General features: G+C 42.8%; 2 protein-coding genes across 5 annotated transcripts; one reads left to right on the top strand and one right to left on the bottom strand.

The window, feature by feature from the left end:
• Positions 1-3,251: 3,251 nt before the first annotated feature.
• On the bottom strand, positions 3,252-8,392 carry LOC105925664 (protein C19orf12 homolog). 2 transcript variants are annotated; one of them, XM_012861628.3, is made up of 3 exons: positions 8,269-8,392; positions 7,183-7,400; positions 3,252-4,176 (listed from the first exon to the last, which is right to left on the bottom strand). In XM_012861628.3, the coding sequence occupies exons 2-3, from the start codon at positions 7,340-7,342 to the stop codon at positions 3,911-3,913; spliced, it is 426 nt and encodes a 141-aa protein (XP_012717082.1). In that variant the 5' UTR covers positions 7,343-7,400; positions 8,269-8,392; the 3' UTR covers positions 3,252-3,910. The 2 variants fall into 2 exon arrangements, with proteins under 2 accessions (XP_012717082.1, XP_021171630.1); XM_021315955.2 differs by having other exon boundaries at positions 8,264-8,380.
• On the top strand, positions 8,313-12,282 carry si:ch211-260e23.9 (tumor protein p53-inducible nuclear protein 2). Of its 3 annotated transcripts, none has more exons than XM_021315952.2 (5): positions 8,313-8,391; positions 8,735-8,950; positions 10,821-10,972; positions 11,071-11,221; positions 11,510-12,282. In XM_021315952.2, exons 3-5 carry the CDS (start codon positions 10,849-10,851, stop codon positions 11,727-11,729), a joined length of 495 nt encoding a protein of 164 aa, XP_021171627.2. In that variant the 5' UTR covers positions 8,313-8,391; positions 8,735-8,950; positions 10,821-10,848; the 3' UTR covers positions 11,730-12,282. The 3 variants fall into 3 exon arrangements, with proteins under 3 accessions (XP_021171627.2, XP_012717079.2, XP_021171629.2); XM_012861625.3 differs by having other exon boundaries at positions 8,735-8,954; XM_021315954.2 differs by lacking the exons at positions 8,313-8,391; positions 8,735-8,950 and adding an exon at positions 10,417-10,715.
• The last annotated feature ends 6,601 nt before the right edge of the window (positions 12,283-18,883 follow it).

Raw genomic sequence — 18,883 nt, 5'->3', positions numbered from 1 at the left:
ACACAGTACAGGGAAGCTGAGCTCAATTTCAGCATGGATAGTTTGGTCCCTGTAATAAATCAGTTAAATGTGTTTTGTTGTTTCCTCAGGTTATCATGGTCAGAAATCTGTAAGGAGGCAAATATTTCACAGCAGTGTTAGATGTGAAAATAGCCTTTAAAGGTTTGTCATGGAGTTGATCTAACTCATGAACCCAACGCCCTAAACTGGACCTGAGCGGCTCACTGTCCCCCAGAAGGACCTGGTTGAACAGAAAGTGTGCCACGGGCCAATGCCATGTGCCTTCTGGTACTTCCAGCCAGGTGTGGAGATCAGTCACCTTGTAACTGCGTGGTTAACACGAAGCAGGCCTGCTGCGGCTCTTTGACACGGTGTCCACCGCTTACCTTAAACTAAAAGTGACCTACCAGCTGTAGGTCAGAATGATGGTGGATCCACAAACCCCACCATCGTCAGTATGAGAATTTAACTGATGATAAATTATTTCAGCAGTTTTGTAACAAAGACCGCCTGAAAAGTCCATACAGAAGGTATGACATGGCAACACGTTCTAAAAGAGTTGTAATTGACCCTCCTTATTCCAATGGTTTGACTCAGACGTGTTTCTGAACACGTTAGATGATGAGAAACAACCTAGAGATTGTTTTATTAGGTCAAAGTTTGACGGGTGCTGTCACAGCCTGCGCCTGTGATGAGATGAGGATGCAGTAATCAGGTTCAAACATGCTGCTGGAGGCGTTCAGCTCCATTTTTCTCCGTTGTCTAGAAAACAGCTGCAGGCATGGGTCTGTTTAATGTTTCAGAACAGCTTCAGCTGGGCGGCTTTCAGGCTGTTCTCCCAGATTCTGATGCAGCCAGATCTGATCTGATGTCCTTTAACAGCACCTTTCACACGTTCTGCCGCTCTGTTACTACAGTCCCCTGCAAAGTGTTCACTCCACTTTCCTACGTTTTGTCCTGCTGCAGCTACAGACTTTAGTCAATATTACGAACCCATGAAGATCAAACTGTGTGTCCAGGTAAAGTGGAAGAAAATAACACATTGCTTTCGGGCATATAAAAAATAAATAAAACGTTTGCTGTGCATTTTAATTCAGCCCTCTAAGTTCAATACACAGTAGAATTACATTTGGCTGCAAGTCCAGTTCCAAGTCTTTAAGGCCATGTCTCCATGTCTGCTTGGCTCCTTGTTCTTTGCCAAAGAGCTCCTGCTCACTCAGATCTGTGAACATTTGTTTTGCCGTAGATTCTGGGTTGGATGTGAGCCAATCCGGCACATGGTGATGATTGACAGGACAGACTCCATGGCAGCTCTGCCTGTAGGTGTAGTGCTGTCCTGCTGCAAGGTGAACCTCCAGCCAGGCTTCCCTGTCTGTTGTAGGGCTGCTTAAAAGATGCACCCCGCACCAAAATCCTGCCTCTACCATGCTTCACTGTGGGGACGGTGTGTTCAGGGTATTGGGAGGGGGGAGGGGCTGTTTTCCCCAACATAGTGTTTTGTATGTTGACGAAAAAGGGGGACATTTCGGTCTCCTCTGACCAGAGCGCCTTCCTCCACGTCTTTGCTGTGGCAAACTGCAGGCTGGCTTTCTTCTGGCCTCTCTTCCATAAAGGCCAGGAATGTGGAGAGTTTGACTGTCTGACAACTTCTACCTGAGCTGGGGATCTCTGGAGCTCCTCCAGAGATGGCATGAAGGCCCTGACTGCTTCTTTAGTTAATGCTCTCCTCGTCTAACCCATCAGTTTAGGTGGATGACATTGTGTTCTTTTTCCTACTCTTTCCACGTTCTGATGATTAAGCAGTGCTCCATGCAGCATGTCCTCTGACCTAACGCTGCTTTAAGCCTCTCCCTGAGCTGCCTGCTGTGTTCCTGGGTCTTCACGATGCTGCTTGCTCTCTAACAAACCTCTGAGGCCACAATCAGAACAGCTGCATTCAGGCTCAGATTAAATTACACTGGTGGACTACTGACAGCCATCAGCCTGGCTGGGTTCTATCTACGAGCCTCTGAGGAGAGAAGCTGAATACAAATGCACAGCACACTTTTCAGGTTCTTATTTGTAAAAACCCAAAACGAGGCGGTCTGATATTCCTCAACTACTTTGTGTTGGTCAAGCACACAATGTACACAGTAGTGGTTGTAAAGTGACAAAACGTGTGGAAATGATGGAGTGTGAATGCTTTAGCCAGACCTCGTGTATCCAACCCACAGCAGGGTACCAGACATTTAGCCCACCTGGAGGATCCAGACTCAAGGCATCAGTCGTCTCTGCTTGCTGAGCTTTATTACTAACATTACAAATGTGAACTTATCATAGATGTCAGGGCGTTAGCGTTTGCTTCAGCGTGGCCTGAACCGACCCCCTCCTCTCTGGGCCGTGCATCAGAGCGCTCTGAATGTAGAACTGTTCTGGTGTTGATCCAATGTCACTGGAGCCGTCCGTTTCAGAGGGGAGACCGTCGGGACGTGGCCAGTGGCTAAGGAATGATCTCAGGTTGTTACTAATCTGTGATGGATCAACTGTAGGATCCACTTGAAGCCATGTTTGGTTTTATTAAAGCCAGTAATAACCGGCTTTAGGTGGTTGAATAAAACTCACCAGTCGGCCTGAAAACTGAGTTTTTATTTATCATTTTTCATTTTGGGAAGATTTTAATTTGTCAATAAAATCTTTAATAAAACTAAATAGAAACGTCCAGGGGCCAAAAATGGCCCCAGGGTCGCACTTTTGACATTATTGCTTTAAAGAACAAATAATTGAGCGTGGTCTCAAAGGGAGTCCAGCTTTCCTCCACAACTTTCAGGATTAAGTTCACCTGAAGCCTACAGAACGATGCCAAACTGTCCCATCGATAAGACGGACATGATTGTTTCAACTCATATGAGTGCTCTTGTTGTTGTTTCCATTTCCTTTGTACGCCTTTAACGTTGTCACCATCTCTGTGCCTGAGAAGAACAACTGAGCTGTTTCTGGAAACGGGAACGGAGATGCTGATGTGTTTGAGTGTAACGTCACTTTGTGCAAATCTTCTGGGTTTTTTTCCAAATAAAATTTTTAAAACAAGTTCTAACTGTGTGTTACTGATCTCTCGCAGAAGAAGACGGCTGTCCAGTGTGTGCTTACCGCTAGGGCCAGAACTATTCATACCCCTGGCAGATTTAGATTCAAAACTTTTCATTCAACCAAGAAGTTTGTCTTCGAGAGAAACTGAAGGAAGTACTTCTCTAAAGATGACAATGGAAAATCAGTTTCAGTTCTGGAAAATAATTTATTACACAACAGCATATTAAAAATGGTTATACCCTTCTAATCGATGGATAAACCTCAATGAGTAATAGTCCGACCTGCCATGTCTGGCCAGCAGGTTTCCTCTGGATGATTTCCCTTTGGCTCCAAGTCTGTCAGGTTGGTGGGCCTCCTGGCCATCACCCTAATCTATACTACTACTACTTTATCTTTACACCCATCCGCAGGTCAGGACTGGTTGGGTCAGGCCAAAAAGCTAACATGACTTCCAGCTAACATGTTGGTCAAACTATGTTATAGTTGACTTTAAGTCCAAACCTGCTCATCCCACTTGGCTAATGTATTTATTGCATTTAACATTTATTTTACAATCAAGATCACTCTGAATTGAATCACTAATAAAAACTTTAATTGAAAGTTCAAATCAACAAAGGCAGCATAGGTCGAAAGAGGAAAGGTGGGAGATAAATGATGCACATTTTAAACATGTAAACTGGAATTTAGTTTGTATCCAAAACATGATTGTTTCTCCTGATACTAAAAAAAAAAACAAAAAACAGAAAGGTTTGAGCCATCTATCGTTCTGTGTCTATGAAAGCATCAGTGTCCACCACCTGCAAAGCCTTGTCTGGACTGCACCAGGTCCACGCTGAGCCACAGCTCAGTCCCCGTACCGCACTTCAGCTCGGAGCTCCTTTGTGACGTAGCTTAGCAGGGCGGCGGTGACCTGCTGCTGCAGGGTGGCGTTGCCCATAACCAGGGCAATGAGCTGGGCCGCGTCCATCCACTCCACGCTGTCCAGCAAGCCAACGATGTTGCTGTAGAGTTGCTCCTTCTGTTTGGGTGGCAGCTCCATCAGGATCTGAGGCAGAGGCCTGAACTGCCCGCTGGTTAGCCAGCTGCCCAACAGGCCCCCCACTGCTCCACCTCAGAGACACAGAGGAAAGGTACGGCTTTAGTGACGTTAACATGCAAGCTAACGCTAAACATTCTGCTTCTTCAAAATGGCTTCAACTCTGAACGGCGGATATAAAAATCCTTTAATAGCTACAAAACATTTCTGTGTTCGTCTGAACACGATCGTCGGTTCTCTGCACATCCTTATGGAGTCATGAGACTTCCTTCTTTGTGACATTTCCGTTTTGGTTGGTTTGGATGAACACTCAACCTTTCGCTTAGTTCTTTCTGAAAAGCTTTCAACACCTACCCAGCAGTCTGTCGGTTCTGGCGGCTCGCATTTGAGCGACCTGCAGTTGGAGCGCTGCTGTTTTTAAGGACATGGAGGCCCGTCCTGCTAGGCACATCCAAGTTAGGTGCAAATCAATGACCCCCCCCCCCCCCCGCCCGCCACTGTCCTGGGTCATTAGAGGCTATTGCTGGGTGTGAGTTGTTTACTTGGCTCCCAAATCACCAGTTCTAGACAACCACATACTAGGAGAAGCAGACACGCAAAAACATTGTCATTCCATTTGTGCCAGGAGTTTCTGAGAAACTCAGGAGAATTCTCTCCAAACACAACATACCATTAAATTTCAAACCTAATAACACTTTCTCTTGAATCCATCAAGAGAAAGTTATTCCACCAAGATGAGAGCATTTGCCTTGACACTTCATTTCTATTCTGCAAAGGCATACAGATAAGTAAGGAAAAGCTTTCAGCTTGCATTATCTCACCCATCATCATTAAGGAAATGGTACCAAAGCATTGATGGTCAGCCAGCCTCAGTGTCTTGTCAGCTAGAGTTCCCAAAGCCAGTGAGGAAAACAGCAAAGTAGTTTGTGCACTTATGCTCGATGAAATGTCCATCAGAAAGCACATAGAGTGAGATGGGAAGAAGTTCTTGGGCTATGTGGATGTTGAAGCGGAGGCAGAAAATGATGATGATGCTGCAGAGGTGTTAGTCCTTATGGCAGTTGCATTCAACAGTACCTGGAAAATACCACTAGGACATTTTCTTGTGCACGGGCTTAACAGGATTACATGACACTGGTGTAAGAACGGTATCTCTGACAGCAGTAACTGTCAGTATCTGACAGCAGTAACTGGTGTCCTGTTCAAAGTTCTCAGATAATGACATACAACCAGAGTGACCAGGTCTAAAGTAACATGTGGGACGACAAGGATGCTTATGAGGGTCAATACGGGACACATGATGATGATGTCATACATTTTGACACTAGGTTGGACGAAAAAAAGCATATTGATAAAATAGGAATCATATTGGATCGATGTTGATAATTATCATCAAAAAAAATAAATAAAAAAAACACATTTTAAGTGCAGCCCCGGCCATTTATGCTGTTGCTTAGCAACCTATTTTTAGATAAAGAACTCACGAACACTGAATTCAAACTCAACCCTTTATTAAACCGACTTTTTACCAAAACTGCAAATTTTTAAAAAGAAAAAAAGAACATGTTCTATCTGAACTCTTTGAAGGGGGCGGAGCGTTCCTTGATCTGCGTTTGTGATTGGTTGGGAGCTGGTGAAGATTCTAAGTCATCCAGCTCATGGTCAATTCCAAAAAAAGTAAAAAACAAAGCAACTGGACTTGTTATCCGTAGTTGAAGACGTTTCGCTTCCTCTCCAGGAAGCTTCTCAATTCAAAAAGTCTGGAGTAATGTGGAGTAACAAGCTTTATATTACTGCCAAACAAAGGTCTTGTAATGGCTTAGATAACATGCAAATTCAACAAAAACAGGGCCTTGTAATGGCTTAAATAACATGCAAATTCAACAAAAACAGGTCCACACCTCAGTAATGGGCGGTCGTTAAAGCCATTAAGCCAGCAGACTGAACCGAAACTGGTCCACTCCTCTGTAACGAGGAGTCGTTAGGGTTTTTATTGGCCTGGTTTAAAGGAGCGATGTTTTGATCACCCGTATGAGGATGAGAATTGAGGTGATGATTGGCTGGAATTAATCCTATAGCTGGATTATAAGTTTGTGAGAGTTGGCTTCCTTCCTTCCTTTTCAGCTCTGCGTTTCTAGTGCCACTCACATTTACAGTAGTCATGTTTCCAGTAACGTCTTTAATGTTCATTTTGAAATATGGCATTAGAAAAGGTTAATGAAAGGAAAAATTCTAATTAAAGAGTAAATGCACTAAAGCGAAGGTGGAAACACATTTGTCAAATTAGGTCTGACGCAGCGAACATTTACCTCACGACTGATGCGCTGTTTCTCTCCATTTCTGATCTATGATGGTGGTAGTTTGCAACCGCCACTTCCTGTTTATTATAGCGTAACGTCAACGTATGACGACATTACGCTTTGCTTTGCCAGGTCATGTTGCATGTTCTTTCTCACGTCACTTTAAAAGCTTGCTCCAAATTCACATGGGAACTGGATGGATAAACGGCTAGTGTTGCTTCACGTCGTGCTCCCCTGCTTCTAAAATTGAAAGGTAATTTTGGCAAACTTCCCTAAGCTCTCTGAGTCACCTCACTGCCTCTCCCAGTCTTTGTTGTAGCTACATTTTCTTTTCTCTGACGTAGTTTCTGTTTTGCACGGCTGCATCCTTGTCCCGTCCCGTCGTTTTTCACGAGCATCATGGCGCAGGTTGGTCATGATGTGGGACGCTGCTGCTTAGTTTGATTGACGGCCACGGCTTGGTGACTGCAGAAAAGCGCCTGTCGAACCATTTTCTGACTTTTTAGAATCTGACCCAGTGAAATGTGGGACACCGTTTCAATGTGTGGGACAGGAGGGGAAAATGCAACACAACGTCCCGCACGAATCAGGACACGCTACATACAATTAAACAACATTATACTACTGGAGCAGATTTGACCATTTTTTGCCCGTGTTAAAACCTACTGAGGAGCCCAAAGTTGGCCCTCATCTCACCATTACCCAATGTTCTGCTTGGGCGCCCCTGCATTTAGACGAGGACTGAGGTTTGTCCCTTCCCTCCTCCGGCCTGGTCCTTACCAACAGCAATCCCTGCAGGTCCACCCAGCAGACCCCCGACAAACGCGGTCCCCCCTGCCACAGCCGCTCCCTTGGCGGAGCTTTTCACCGCCACTTTGATCTGCTCGTGTGCCGACAGCTCACAGCACAGGCGCATGACGTCATCCATCCGCGGCGCCATTCCTGAGCCGGAGCACGGTGGGGGGAGGACAGTGGTCGGTCAGCAGGAAGGAAATAAGCTGGGAATACAAAGAATCAGCGGTCAGTCGTGGGTCTTACAAACAGCGAGCTGAGTACACAGGATACAGACCAAACTGAGGTGTGATTGAAGTGAAAGCAAAAGTGAAAACATTTGCTTTATTCAGCACACAAACAACATACAGCCCCGGTAACAGGTGTTAACAGGTGTTGTGCCGCAAAGCGCATGCCTGCAGAGAATAGCGTGTCATGTCACGGGAACGCGCATGGCTCAGGACAACAGCATCAACTTAAATGTCTTCAAATGATAATCACAGTGAATGACATCCTCCTGTGACATAGTTCACCTGTTTAAATGCAACCTCGTCTTTCATATAACATCACCACTGAGAGTCACCGCCTGACAGGATGAACTTTCCATCAACAGTGGATCTTAATGCGCTTTCACTTTCATTGTGTCCTAAAAGGTTTAGACACACGTAGAGGCGTCTAATGGTTGATTTAAAGCTCTGACTGGGAAACAAAGCTTTAAATGTTACTGTTGGTAGAAGAGTGGAGAACGCAACCTCCGGAGCAGAGAACCTGACCCCGACACATTTAAAACTTCAAAACTGTCATTTCTTGAAGTAGTCTGCCAAATAACCAGTTTTTCACGAGGTATATGGGTAAGAAAAAAGTCTTAACATCAGGTAGAAGAATAAATAGCTCAGTGGGTCTTCGTTAATAAAAGTGATGCGCGTTCCCGCGACAGGGCACGCAAATCTCGTCAGGGACAGGCTTTTCAGCGTAACAGCGTCTGGCTTCTTTCGTTTTCTCCCTAGCGGCCGGTTTTCTGGGCTGAGACTAAACTGGAGCCGCTGTAGAACAAAGAGAAGCTGCTGCGGTTTCACCCTCCACTCCTCACCTTACCTTGGCTTCTTCCCAACAGAGCGCTGCTGAGCTCCCAGTGTGCGCTGAACCGTCTCTGGTTCCTAGCCTTTGCTCTATTGATGTCCAGCAGCTGCCTCCATTCGGTACTTCCCCTACGTCACGGTGGGTGCGCACCATTAGTTAACCGGCGAGGCAGTTATTGCTGCGGGTGGGCGTGGTTTGGGAGCTTTTACAGCGGCGCGAGATCCTGACTCCTTTAGGCAAACGAGGTTTTTTTTATTTGAAAGGAAATAATGATGCTTCTACTCGGGCTCCAAATGCAAGGACACGACAGTCATTTCATCGAGATGCAATGTTAACTTTTCTCAGATTTGTATCAAACTAAGAATATAACCCCAAACTGACGGACGCATTTTAAAGTGGCGTATTTTTAGCACCCCCTATGCGGTGCGCCGCCACTGTACGTGTGCGACCCCGACAACAATGAACCCTCTGTTCTGCTTAGTGGACAGCCGACGATGCGGACCCGGAAATAACCAGCGCCTGGCCTTTCAAATTTGAGGTGGCATATGGTCGCTCCTCATTGGCTGGGACTCGATGACGATTCAGATCACAGGTACCGCCCCCTCTCGCTGATAAACAACTTTTTGATCGCAGCAGACTAGGAAGACAAACAAGGTAGCGGCAGATCATCCGTGCGGGAATAACAGCAACCTCCCAGGCAGGTAAGTGACAACCTGCACCAGTCTGGGTGGATGAGCAATCTTTGAACGCTGATGTGTTTCTTTCTTTTGACGGACTGCCTCTGATCGCAGACACCGGCGATCACGGCTCCGTGTTATTGTTATCCGAGTGGGTGAGGGGCCGCTGACTCTGAAGTAAAAAAAAAAACATTTTACCTAAGATCTGTTTTCAGGTTGTTTTTTTTTAGCTCTTGCTTTTAGTTCTTGTGGTCTTTGTATTCCCTCCTGTTCTTATGTCAACATATATGTTGCTTTCAAACATATGATCAGAGGATTCCTTGTTTTGGCGGCGTTGTAAGGAGGTACAGGATGTACTAGAGACGTTTTTACCTAAATATGTATTTATTCACCTGCATAAACTAAAACGACTCCTACTCCGAGTCCGAGATTGCCCCGCAGATGACTTGTAGGAAATAAACGGACTATGACGCGGAGCGCATCATATAAATACGACCATATTGTGCAATAGGTTTGAGTGTTTGTACCAACCAGCCAGGGCAACGTTTCATACCAGACTGAACGATGGTGTAGATGAGGATCCCTCAACTAATTTAAAGCTGATGGACAATTTAAAAGTTATAATGTACTGTTTGGGAATGTGGTTTGGTGATATTAATAAATAATATCTACCAGAGAAGGATGCTCCATTATTTTTAGTCTGATTTGGGGTCAACAATCTGTCACGTTTTATTGAATCAAGGGGCCCAAATAAAGTGCGATGCTGTTTTCTGGTGATAACGGTCAACTGAATGAAATTAAATGTAGGATTTTGAGCATTTTATGTTAACTAGTCTTCATAATTCACAAAATTGTCCACAACAAATACAAACATTGCGAGGCCTATGGTTTAAGTAAATGTGTACCCAAAGTTCAGTTCACAGGTCTGAGATGTTAGTGGGAAGCGTTGAAATGGGACATAAATGTGTGAAGGACCAAACTTTCATTCACATGTTCTTATTAGTGTGTTTAGGGGGCGTGGAAGGAAGTGTGCATGTACTGATCTGAGCCCTTTCACCAAAGTTGCCACCACAGCCAGGGTACCTAAACTGGGAAGTTATGCTGGGATTGTTTAAACATTACAGACGTGCCACCCTGTCTGCTGCAGGCCTCTCACAGCAAAACTAATGCAAACGAACAAGAACATATAAAATGAACGCACAGTTAAAATGTTGCTGAGTTTGAACAAGGATAAGTACTTTGACTTTTCTCACCCTTCCCATATATGGGTGGCTGCATGGCACTGGATGAACCGCTGGCATGCGCCCGGTGAGATGTGGATGTGTGGTAATCCTTTGTTCAATACCTAAACCTTTGCGTCATGCCCTCATTTATTTAGCTCTGTTTAGTTGAACAGTGAGTAAAAAGCTAAGTACACCTACACTGGATGCAGATTTGGAGGGTAAGTCACCTAAAATAGATGTATTCTAGGCATCCATGTGGACCAGATGGCCTGATTCTTCAGACCTTAAAAATAGACGATGGTGCAGTTTCTTTTCACCGTCGCTGTATTTGTATCGGGAGGTAATTCCATCTTGGTGTGTTCTCAGCTAATAAAGTTCTGACAGGAATCTGTTCCCCCTACATCCCACTGATGTAACAACCCAGCCAGCTGATCTAGAGTAACAGGAGCAGCTGCTGTACTAGACAAGCTGCTGGTCTGTGTTGGAACAGCCAGTAGAGGGCGCTGTTTCCGCTGTGAATGAACTGAACATGCCAACAGACAGGCAGACGCAGTGGGAGGAGGTGATCAGGGACTTTAAACCCAACAAGCAAACTTCCTGTACACAAAAACCTAGAGCTGTGAGGGGCAGAGTGTACATTCTCATGATGGTTTGTTGTCTTTCTTAGATCACCGGCTGGAAACAAGACTTAAAGAATGATCGGAAAGATTCTTTCTCAGCTGCTCTGGAACACCGGAGAAGCCTTTGAGGCAGCAGGTGACACCAATGAGGAGCTCCTGGAGTTTGAAGAGGAGGAATGGGTCATTGTTAACATCCCAGGTGAGGGGTAAAGCCGCGTCTCAGCACACTAACGGCGTTTATGCCACAGTTGTTTCTGGTTCTCGGTGTTAATGGAGGATTATTCTGACTGGGAGCAGAGAGCAGACCCATGCCAGCTCCACATGTGGACCCTCTTGAGAACCTGCTGATCGAGCACCCCAGCATGTCCGTCTACCAGATGAGATGCAGGATGGGGGGAGCAGAGGAGGAGGAGGAGGAGCTAGCTTCTGATGAAGAGGAAACCTCCAGGTAACCTTATGGCACCCAGATACGATGCGTCATTCCTCAGCCAATCGCTGTGGGCGCCAAGTTTTCCACAGATAGATGTTTGGTGAATACTAGAACAGTCTGATGTATTTATGGGTAACAGAAGCCAAAATAAAAATAGGAGAATGTCAGAGTAGGATGGTTTTAAAGGAAAACCCAGGGTTCCTACATAGTTTCATGTCAAGATTCCATACTTAGAAGTTAGTGAGCATTCACACAATCTCATGATAGAATTTACTCGCAATGATTTGGACCTGTACATTTATGCAGACCCGTGGCTGTGAGACGTCACATTTCCTGGCATCTGGCCGCCTGGGGGAATCCTCTGCCGTGTCTGCTGGCCGTGCAGAGGTCCAGGAGCCAGGCTGAAAGAAAGAAGCTTGGCCGCAGCATCCTTCAAAGGCAGAACATGACTAAGACTCAGTTCTCACCAAAGGACAAAAGATACGGAAATTTAAGATGCCCTTCCCCACGCCTGTACAACTACTGAAGTGGAGCGATCAACTTTGAGAGGATGTGTGGGCAACGAGGCACTCTGACCTCCGCCCAATGATCAGCGCTGTCTGGTGGCACCAAATGACTCAGGTTTCCACCTCATCCCACTCTACATACACTGCATCACTTCATTTAAGGTTCACTGTCTCAAAGATGAAGTCGTTGATCTTTGCTCTGACCCTCTGCACTGGTGCCATCGGGTCTCAAACCACCCAAAACTATTAACCTCAACCTGAAAACGTGCAGTCGGAACGCATCTTTAGCTTTTCCATGATGCGTTATCAATGTCAGTTATCTAGTACCAGCAGCTGTTTGCTTGACTTGTGTGATGATGGACAACAATGTGTTGTATTATATCTGTATCTTGACAAAAAATGTGGGTTTATGTATGTTGCTTTTACTGGTAGAGCTTGTGAAAGTGGATTATTGTGGATTGCAGTGGGATTGGTGCTGTGTGTTTTTGCTTGTATTGCTTGTATTAACCTGTAAAGTATTCATGTAAAAGAAAAAAAAACATTAAAATGAATAAATGCTTTTATACTTTTTGACTTGCAGTCTTTTATTGAGAGAGCAGTTGTTGTCATACAGGTAGGATTTTCTATGTGCACAACAAACATGCAGTAGAAGGTGCTCTGGTCAGATTAGACTAAGATAGAAACAAACAGGAAGCAATCCAACCTGCCTTTATCTCAAACCACCGCAGCGACAGTCTGAGAAAGTTTAGGATGAGTTGGTGACAACAGAAAACTATCTCTGGTGCATTCGAAGGTGATGTATTTTTGCCATGAACCTCTTGACTTTCTCCGGATCAATCGCATTGGCCCAGTGGCCACCGTGCTTAAAATGAGAACCGATGATCATTCCGCTGGCGTCAAGGAAGCTTTCGACGTTGTCATGTGTCACTCCAGAACCGACGAGGACCGGGATTTTCACAGACTGAGAGACCTCTGCAAAACACAGCAGGAGAATCCCTTCATTAACACTGACTTCAGTTTAGTTTCATGTGCTTTGTACAGTCCCCCTGCTTTGTCTCATCAACTTTTAACACAGGTCATAAAACATCCTGGACTGCAGTTCTTCCCCATTCCCAGAGTAGGATGTGAGGAAAGGTTTTGGAACTAAAAAGGTGACAGACTGTGCTGTTATACAGCTTAAAGGTGACAAAATGACCCCAGGAACTATTCCTCACCTGGTATAGCAATATGGTTTGTTAGGAAGAATTGTTACTTCTGTCAATGTGGTGCAGGCAAAAAATGGGGCGATCGATGTAATCACCAACGACAATGTTTAGATGAGACCTGAAAATCTAGCTTTTACATGTTCACAGCCACAGAGGGGAAACTAATGTCCTTATATCATGGATAAAAAGACACATTTTTCACTATCTGACATTAATCATTTCCCGTTGTAGGTCAGTTAGCATTACTTACATTGTGATGGCTGCATTTATAGCCACACAAATGTGGTAACAAATATCATTTATGATATTTAGTTTCTTTTTCATATAGGGTTTCATTTACAGAGCCATTTCATTATTTGGAATTTATTTATCACCATTACATTGTATTTCAAAATTAGTGAGCACATTATGATTTACCCTGTTTTGTTATAACTCTGTTTAATTTATACTCTGATTATAGTAGGGTTGCTCTAGTCCCTTGGCTGAGGAAGCCAGCAGGTGGCCAAGGGGCTGAGCTGATTTGGGCCACACCACATCAGTACTATGGGGGAAATGGGGTTTTGCTTCATTAGGTTTAGTTAGGGTTGTGTATGTTTTGCCCCATGTGTTTCTTTGTGGACTGATCTGCCACTATTTAAGTTCCTCTTGGTCTCATTAAGGCAGGTCAGTTTGTTTGAGTTAGTTCTGTTACTAGTTATTATGAGTAGTTTTTGTTCCTTTGACCTCTTTTCTGGATCCATTTTGTACTTGCTACATTTTATCTTTTTTGGGTTAAATAAAAGAACCCTGTTTTTGGAAAATACACCTGACTGTCCTTACTGCTCGGTCCATCATATACATTATTTCTTTCTCCTAAATACCAGAAAAAGAAGACTAATTCACTAGTTTTTGGAGAATTTGTTTGAATTGAAGATTGGAACATTACATACACAAAGACGGCTGAGCTTTCAACAACTTCTAGCAAACCATTATTAGAAGCTTCAAGAGGGATTAACCTCAAAAAGACCTAGTTTAAAAAGCAATCCTACCAAATACTGAGGTAATGTTGCTAAACTTCACACTTTTAAGACAGAAATTATTTGAACATTTAGCAAATAAAGAAATTTTGGTCCTCCTTAACTGACCTGAAACCTGATTTACTTCCAGACAGTAAATGTTAAATTTCAAATGCAGGTACATGAGATTTTCAGTGTTTTGTTTAAACCTTGTTTTTCATTCAGATCCAACTTTTTCTCATTTGAAGTTTGAAAACAAAATAGAGGGACAGAAGTATAATAGTGTGGCAGAAAGAAATTTAGATTGTGTATTGCGTCTCACTCAGCTTGATGGTGTCCATTTTCTAGTGACAAAGTACAGAGTAATAGTGCAACATGTGTTCATGACACATGAGATAAGTGAAGACGCATTAGCTCAGATGAACTTTGGACAGGAAGATGGCTGAACTCCACGCTACTCATGGGCTCAGCATCCTGCTGTCTCAGTTTGCTTAATTCACAGGACAGAAATCACGTGTGTGTGTATGTGTGTGTATGTGTGTGTGTGTTCTTGTACTTGCAGCTGAGAGAGAATTTTTTTTGTTAATTTTACTGGTAAAGTGAGGACTTTGATGCAAAAGGAGGACATTTTTTGGTCCTCACTTTTTTCTGGGTTAGGTTTAGGACTATTGTGTCAATTATGTTTAGGTATATGACGGTCATGGTTAGGGTCAGGGTTAGGGCATAGAAAGCAACAAGTATGTGATACGTTCTGTATTTCAGCTATGTGACTGCTCAGCGTCTGGCTGAGCTCTCACAGTACTAGTTGGAGACTGTGCTAAATTTAGTCTCTGTGGTGTCACTTGGGTGGGGAGCATGGTCCTCATCTCCCGCTTAGTGACCCTCTGGAGAATTTTTCATCCATAAAGGTGGGACAAAAATATTTAATTTGTTTCTAAATGATAAAAATTGCACGAAATAGAACTCCCTCCTGCCGCTCTAAAGCTTCCCACACATGCACTGGACATATTCGTAGGAAAACACTGGTGGAAGTTAAGTTGAAGGTACAAAGAAAGGTCCTACGGCCTTTCTTTGTACCTTCGGCCCTATCACTTTCACCTTTTAGAGCCGTTCTATAACATGCTTTCACAATATCACAATAATAGAAATGCATAACAAGGATCTAATTGCTTGCATGTTGGCAACACAAAGGGCACTTGTATTACCACTGCTTTTACAACAACGGTATATAGCATTATAATATTGATTAATATATCTAGAACAATATTTTACAAATTTATTTTTACCTGATTTTGATAGAAAAAGCAGAAATGGACAGTGAGAGGATGTGGTAGCAGTCACTCGGTTTGAGATGAAAGTCAGCTAGTGTGTTCAGGATCATAAATTAGTCAAAGAACAACAACAATAACTGTATGTGCTTTCTTTTCTCATCTAGACTCGAAACTAGCTAAAAGCTTATCTGCTTAGTTGTGTTTCTCTCCTAGATGAAGCCACTAAAGGAGCTATTGCTGCTATTACCTTTTTACTTTTCGCTCACATAGAAAGTGTCCCTGAGTCAGGGCTTCTGTGTTCTTAACCCCTAGTCGGTTGAGGCAGATGGCCATTCACACTCAGTCTGGTTCTGCAAGAGGTTTTCCTCTGTTAAAAGGGGAGCTTTCCTCTCCACTGTAGCCTCATGCATGCTCAGTATGAGGGATTGCTGCAAAGTCATCGACAATGCAGACAACTGTCCCCTCTGGCTCAATACCCTTTCGTGAGTGAATGCTGCTTTTCAATGACTCGATGCAATCTACTGGGTTTCCTTAGACAGGAAACTTTTTAACAAATTTGAATATTAAACTGAATTTAACCCACTACTACCATCTAATGTAGAACAGATTACTGGATCAATGTGTGCTTCTGTGCTTTTTGTCTGTCTTGTTGTGTCTCTGTTCTGTCTTCTGTAACCCCAGTCGGTCGAGGCAGATGACCGTTCATACTGAGCCCGGTTCTGCCGGAGGTTTTCCTTCCTGTTAATGGGGAGTTTTTCTTCCCACTGTCGCTTCATGCTTGCTCAGTATGAGGGATTGCTGCAAAGCCATGGACAATGCAGACGACTCTCCCTGTGGCTCTACGCTTCTCCAGGAGTGAATGTTGCTTGTCGGGACTTTGATGCAATCAACTGGTTTCATTATATTGGAAATTTTTTTACCATTTTGTATAATGTGACCCAATCTGTATAATCTAATTGAATTTGACTTTGCAAAGTGTCTTGAGATGACATGTTTCATGAATTGGAGCTATATAAATAAAATCGAATTGGATAAAATTAACTTTTCTTTTGTTTGTAAAGTTCCCTGAGACGACATGGGTTGTGAATTGGCAATAAATAAATAAGATTAATGGAACAATAATAATAAATAATTATAATTCCCTAGCCACACATTTAATAGTTATCACTAAAACATAAGAATAAATTTTTTTAACAGGTGTAACTAGTAGTGGAACACCTGCACAAAAACATAAAGCAGAGTCCAGCTAAATTTAGTCAAAAACATGAAAACTGTTGAACCCAGTATATCCTTTTGCTTTTCTGCTCTTTGTGAAGTAACTATGGAAGGGTGAAATGCTGTTTGCCGGTTAACTAGCAAATTCTGCTGCACAGCTACCAAGCCTGCAGGAGGCTATCTATTTAACCAACAGACCAGTGCTTTTTTTGTTGTTGTTTTTTTGTTGGTTGACTTGATGTGACCGGAGAAACAAAAACTTGGATACCTCAGCATTCTCTCTTACATTTTCATTACAATAAATGCATTCAGAGGCTAAGGGTCCTGCTCGGGGACCCAGAGTGCAGTCTGTGGGATTCAAACCCAGAACCTTGCAGACTCTCCAGGACACAAATGCCCTGCTCTCTAATTACAACGCCACCACTCCCCTTTATAAGGACTTTAATGCAACATATGGATAGTATGGCCAAAATTTTAAACGCTTTAAAGTATAATTTATCTCGAGACATTGCAAGTATGAAATGTCATATTGGTTCTCTTTTTAAAAAATCATCAGTAAAATCCACAGTATGTGTTTATGTGCAACGAAGCTATGCTTTTCCATTGATACACATGAAAGTAAAAATATCCCACACTAGTTTTTAAGGCCAAAATATACTGCTCAAAAACATAAGGGAACACTTGGAGTTCATTGGGCTGTTTAAGTGTTCCCATAATTTTTTTGAGCAATGTTTAGGTCTGCAAACTTTCCTAAATGATTCTAAAAAGCTGCTAAAGGAAATACTACAATGCTATTTTTAAAAACAGTAAATTATCAATCACTTTTAAATTGTATATCTGGTTTAACGAGGCCTGAGCTGGTATGACATTCCCATGGTATCTTCTTACATGCCTCATAAGAACATGTCACGGTTTTCAGTGCTGCTAAAATAACATTGACCATTATAGTTAGACTCATTTATGTTATCTAGAACATGTAATTTACAAGAAGAGTTTTTGTCCTTCTGCTCTACATGAAATAACACAAGGTATCCAAGCTTATATTAGTGGGTTAATTAGTCGAATGACCTGATTGGGTAGTGAGCCTGCAGTCGGCTGCTTTACAGACATGCAGCTCATTGTTTCCACAACGTGACTGGCAGTGTTTTTTGCAAACCAAAATATCTCTAAACAGTCTTTATTTCACCATGCAACCCAGCAATGTGCAGCTACATCTGCACTGGTGACTTGTTTATAGCACAGAGAAGAATATAACTGAGTCAGATGGGAAGCAGAGTAATAATAATAATAATAATAATAATAATAATAATAATAATAATAATAATAATAATAGAAAAGACAGTACATGGAAACAGTTTCGCAGCTATATTATTGGAGAGGCATCCTGATGAATAGTTGAGCGAGATTAGTGATTAGAGGCCAGGTTACCTTTTTTTGCACTTCTGCAAAATGTCTGAAACCAGTTCCAGGTGTCAAAAGAAACTTTTAAACCAAAGCTCATTTAGACATCATTAAGACCTATTTTCAAACAAATTACACTGGGACATAGTGACTGCCCAATGTCTCTCTGCTACGCTGGTGTTAGTGTGGTTCAAGAGTTTTTCCTGACTTTTTATCATTAGCCGTTTCGGAGCAACTGTTATTCAGACACAAGCAGAATAAACAAGGAGAGAAAAAAAACGGATGACGTCAAAGGAAAAATATGAGAACTATTGATTAAGACAACATCAACTGTCTTGGAGGTAATATACAGTGAGATTATGGATGTTTTAGACTTTTACCCAGAAATGCATAATTTGGCCAGAGATCCGACTCCCCTGGTTTTTCTTGAGAAAACTGGGTCGGCTGGTCAGTCACTGCCAAATTAGAGTTTTATTTTTTCATTCATTTTTAAATCAAAACTAAGGGTTTCCACCCATTCCAGCCAACAAAAGCATCAATCAACAGCATGTACCTGTATGTACCCTCTTAAGTTTAATGGAAATCACATAAAGGTTGCTTTACGTTTTAAAGCATTAAGAGGGAAAATTCCTGTCATTAGTTTGCATTCTGATGGACTTAAAATTAAAGAACATGTATGTGGCATAGTGTTTTGACAAACCTAAAAACCTAAATAAGTCAAAATCAATAACCAAGTCAGACATTAAAGAAAACCAGATATCGATACTGGTCAGAAAAAGACTGTTGGGTACTTTACTTTTTATTTATGCATAGAAAACCAAGAATGTCTGTTGAGAGCAGCATGGGGGCAGGGAAACCAGTAATTAGGATTCCTTAGTGGCTCAGGTCACAGTAACGGTGCAGACAGACACATTCTCAAAGCAGCTGTAACTCTGAATGTTGGAAGTCTTCCTATCTCTCAAGCAGAAAACATGAATCAGGTAGAACGGGGACTTAACAGTCAAACAACTAACCTTGCAAAGGACACCACCAGCTGATGTTGTTACCCAAAGGACTGGCAGAGTTTAGATACTTGTATACACATCAA

The sequence above is a fragment of the Fundulus heteroclitus genome, chromosome 4 (genome assembly GCF_011125445.2).
Source record: "Fundulus heteroclitus isolate FHET01 chromosome 4, MU-UCD_Fhet_4.1, whole genome shotgun sequence".
In the NCBI taxonomy this organism is placed as follows: Eukaryota; Metazoa; Chordata; class Actinopteri; order Cyprinodontiformes; family Fundulidae; genus Fundulus; species Fundulus heteroclitus.
This window is presented reverse-complemented; position numbering and strand designations above follow the sequence as displayed.

Bases quoted from the DNA above. Each gene is read 5' to 3' on its own strand.
- LOC105925664 (XM_012861628.3), bottom strand. From the start codon at position 7,342: ATGGCGCCGCGGATGGATGACGTCATGCGCCTGTGCTGTGAGCTGTCG. The intron at 4,177-7,182 runs GTAAGGACCAGG...TGTGTCTCTGAG, and splicing joins ACCTGCAGGGATTGCTGTTG to GTGGAGCAGTGGGGGGCCTG.
- si:ch211-260e23.9 (XM_021315952.2), top strand. From the start codon at position 10,849: ATGATCGGAAAGATTCTTTCTCAGCTGCTCTGGAACACCGGAGAAGCC. The intron at 10,973-11,070 runs GTGAGGGGTAAA...GACTGGGAGCAG, and splicing joins GGTCATTGTTAACATCCCAG to AGAGCAGACCCATGCCAGCT. The intron at 11,222-11,509 runs GTAACCTTATGG...ACATTTATGCAG, and splicing joins GATGAAGAGGAAACCTCCAG to ACCCGTGGCTGTGAGACGTC.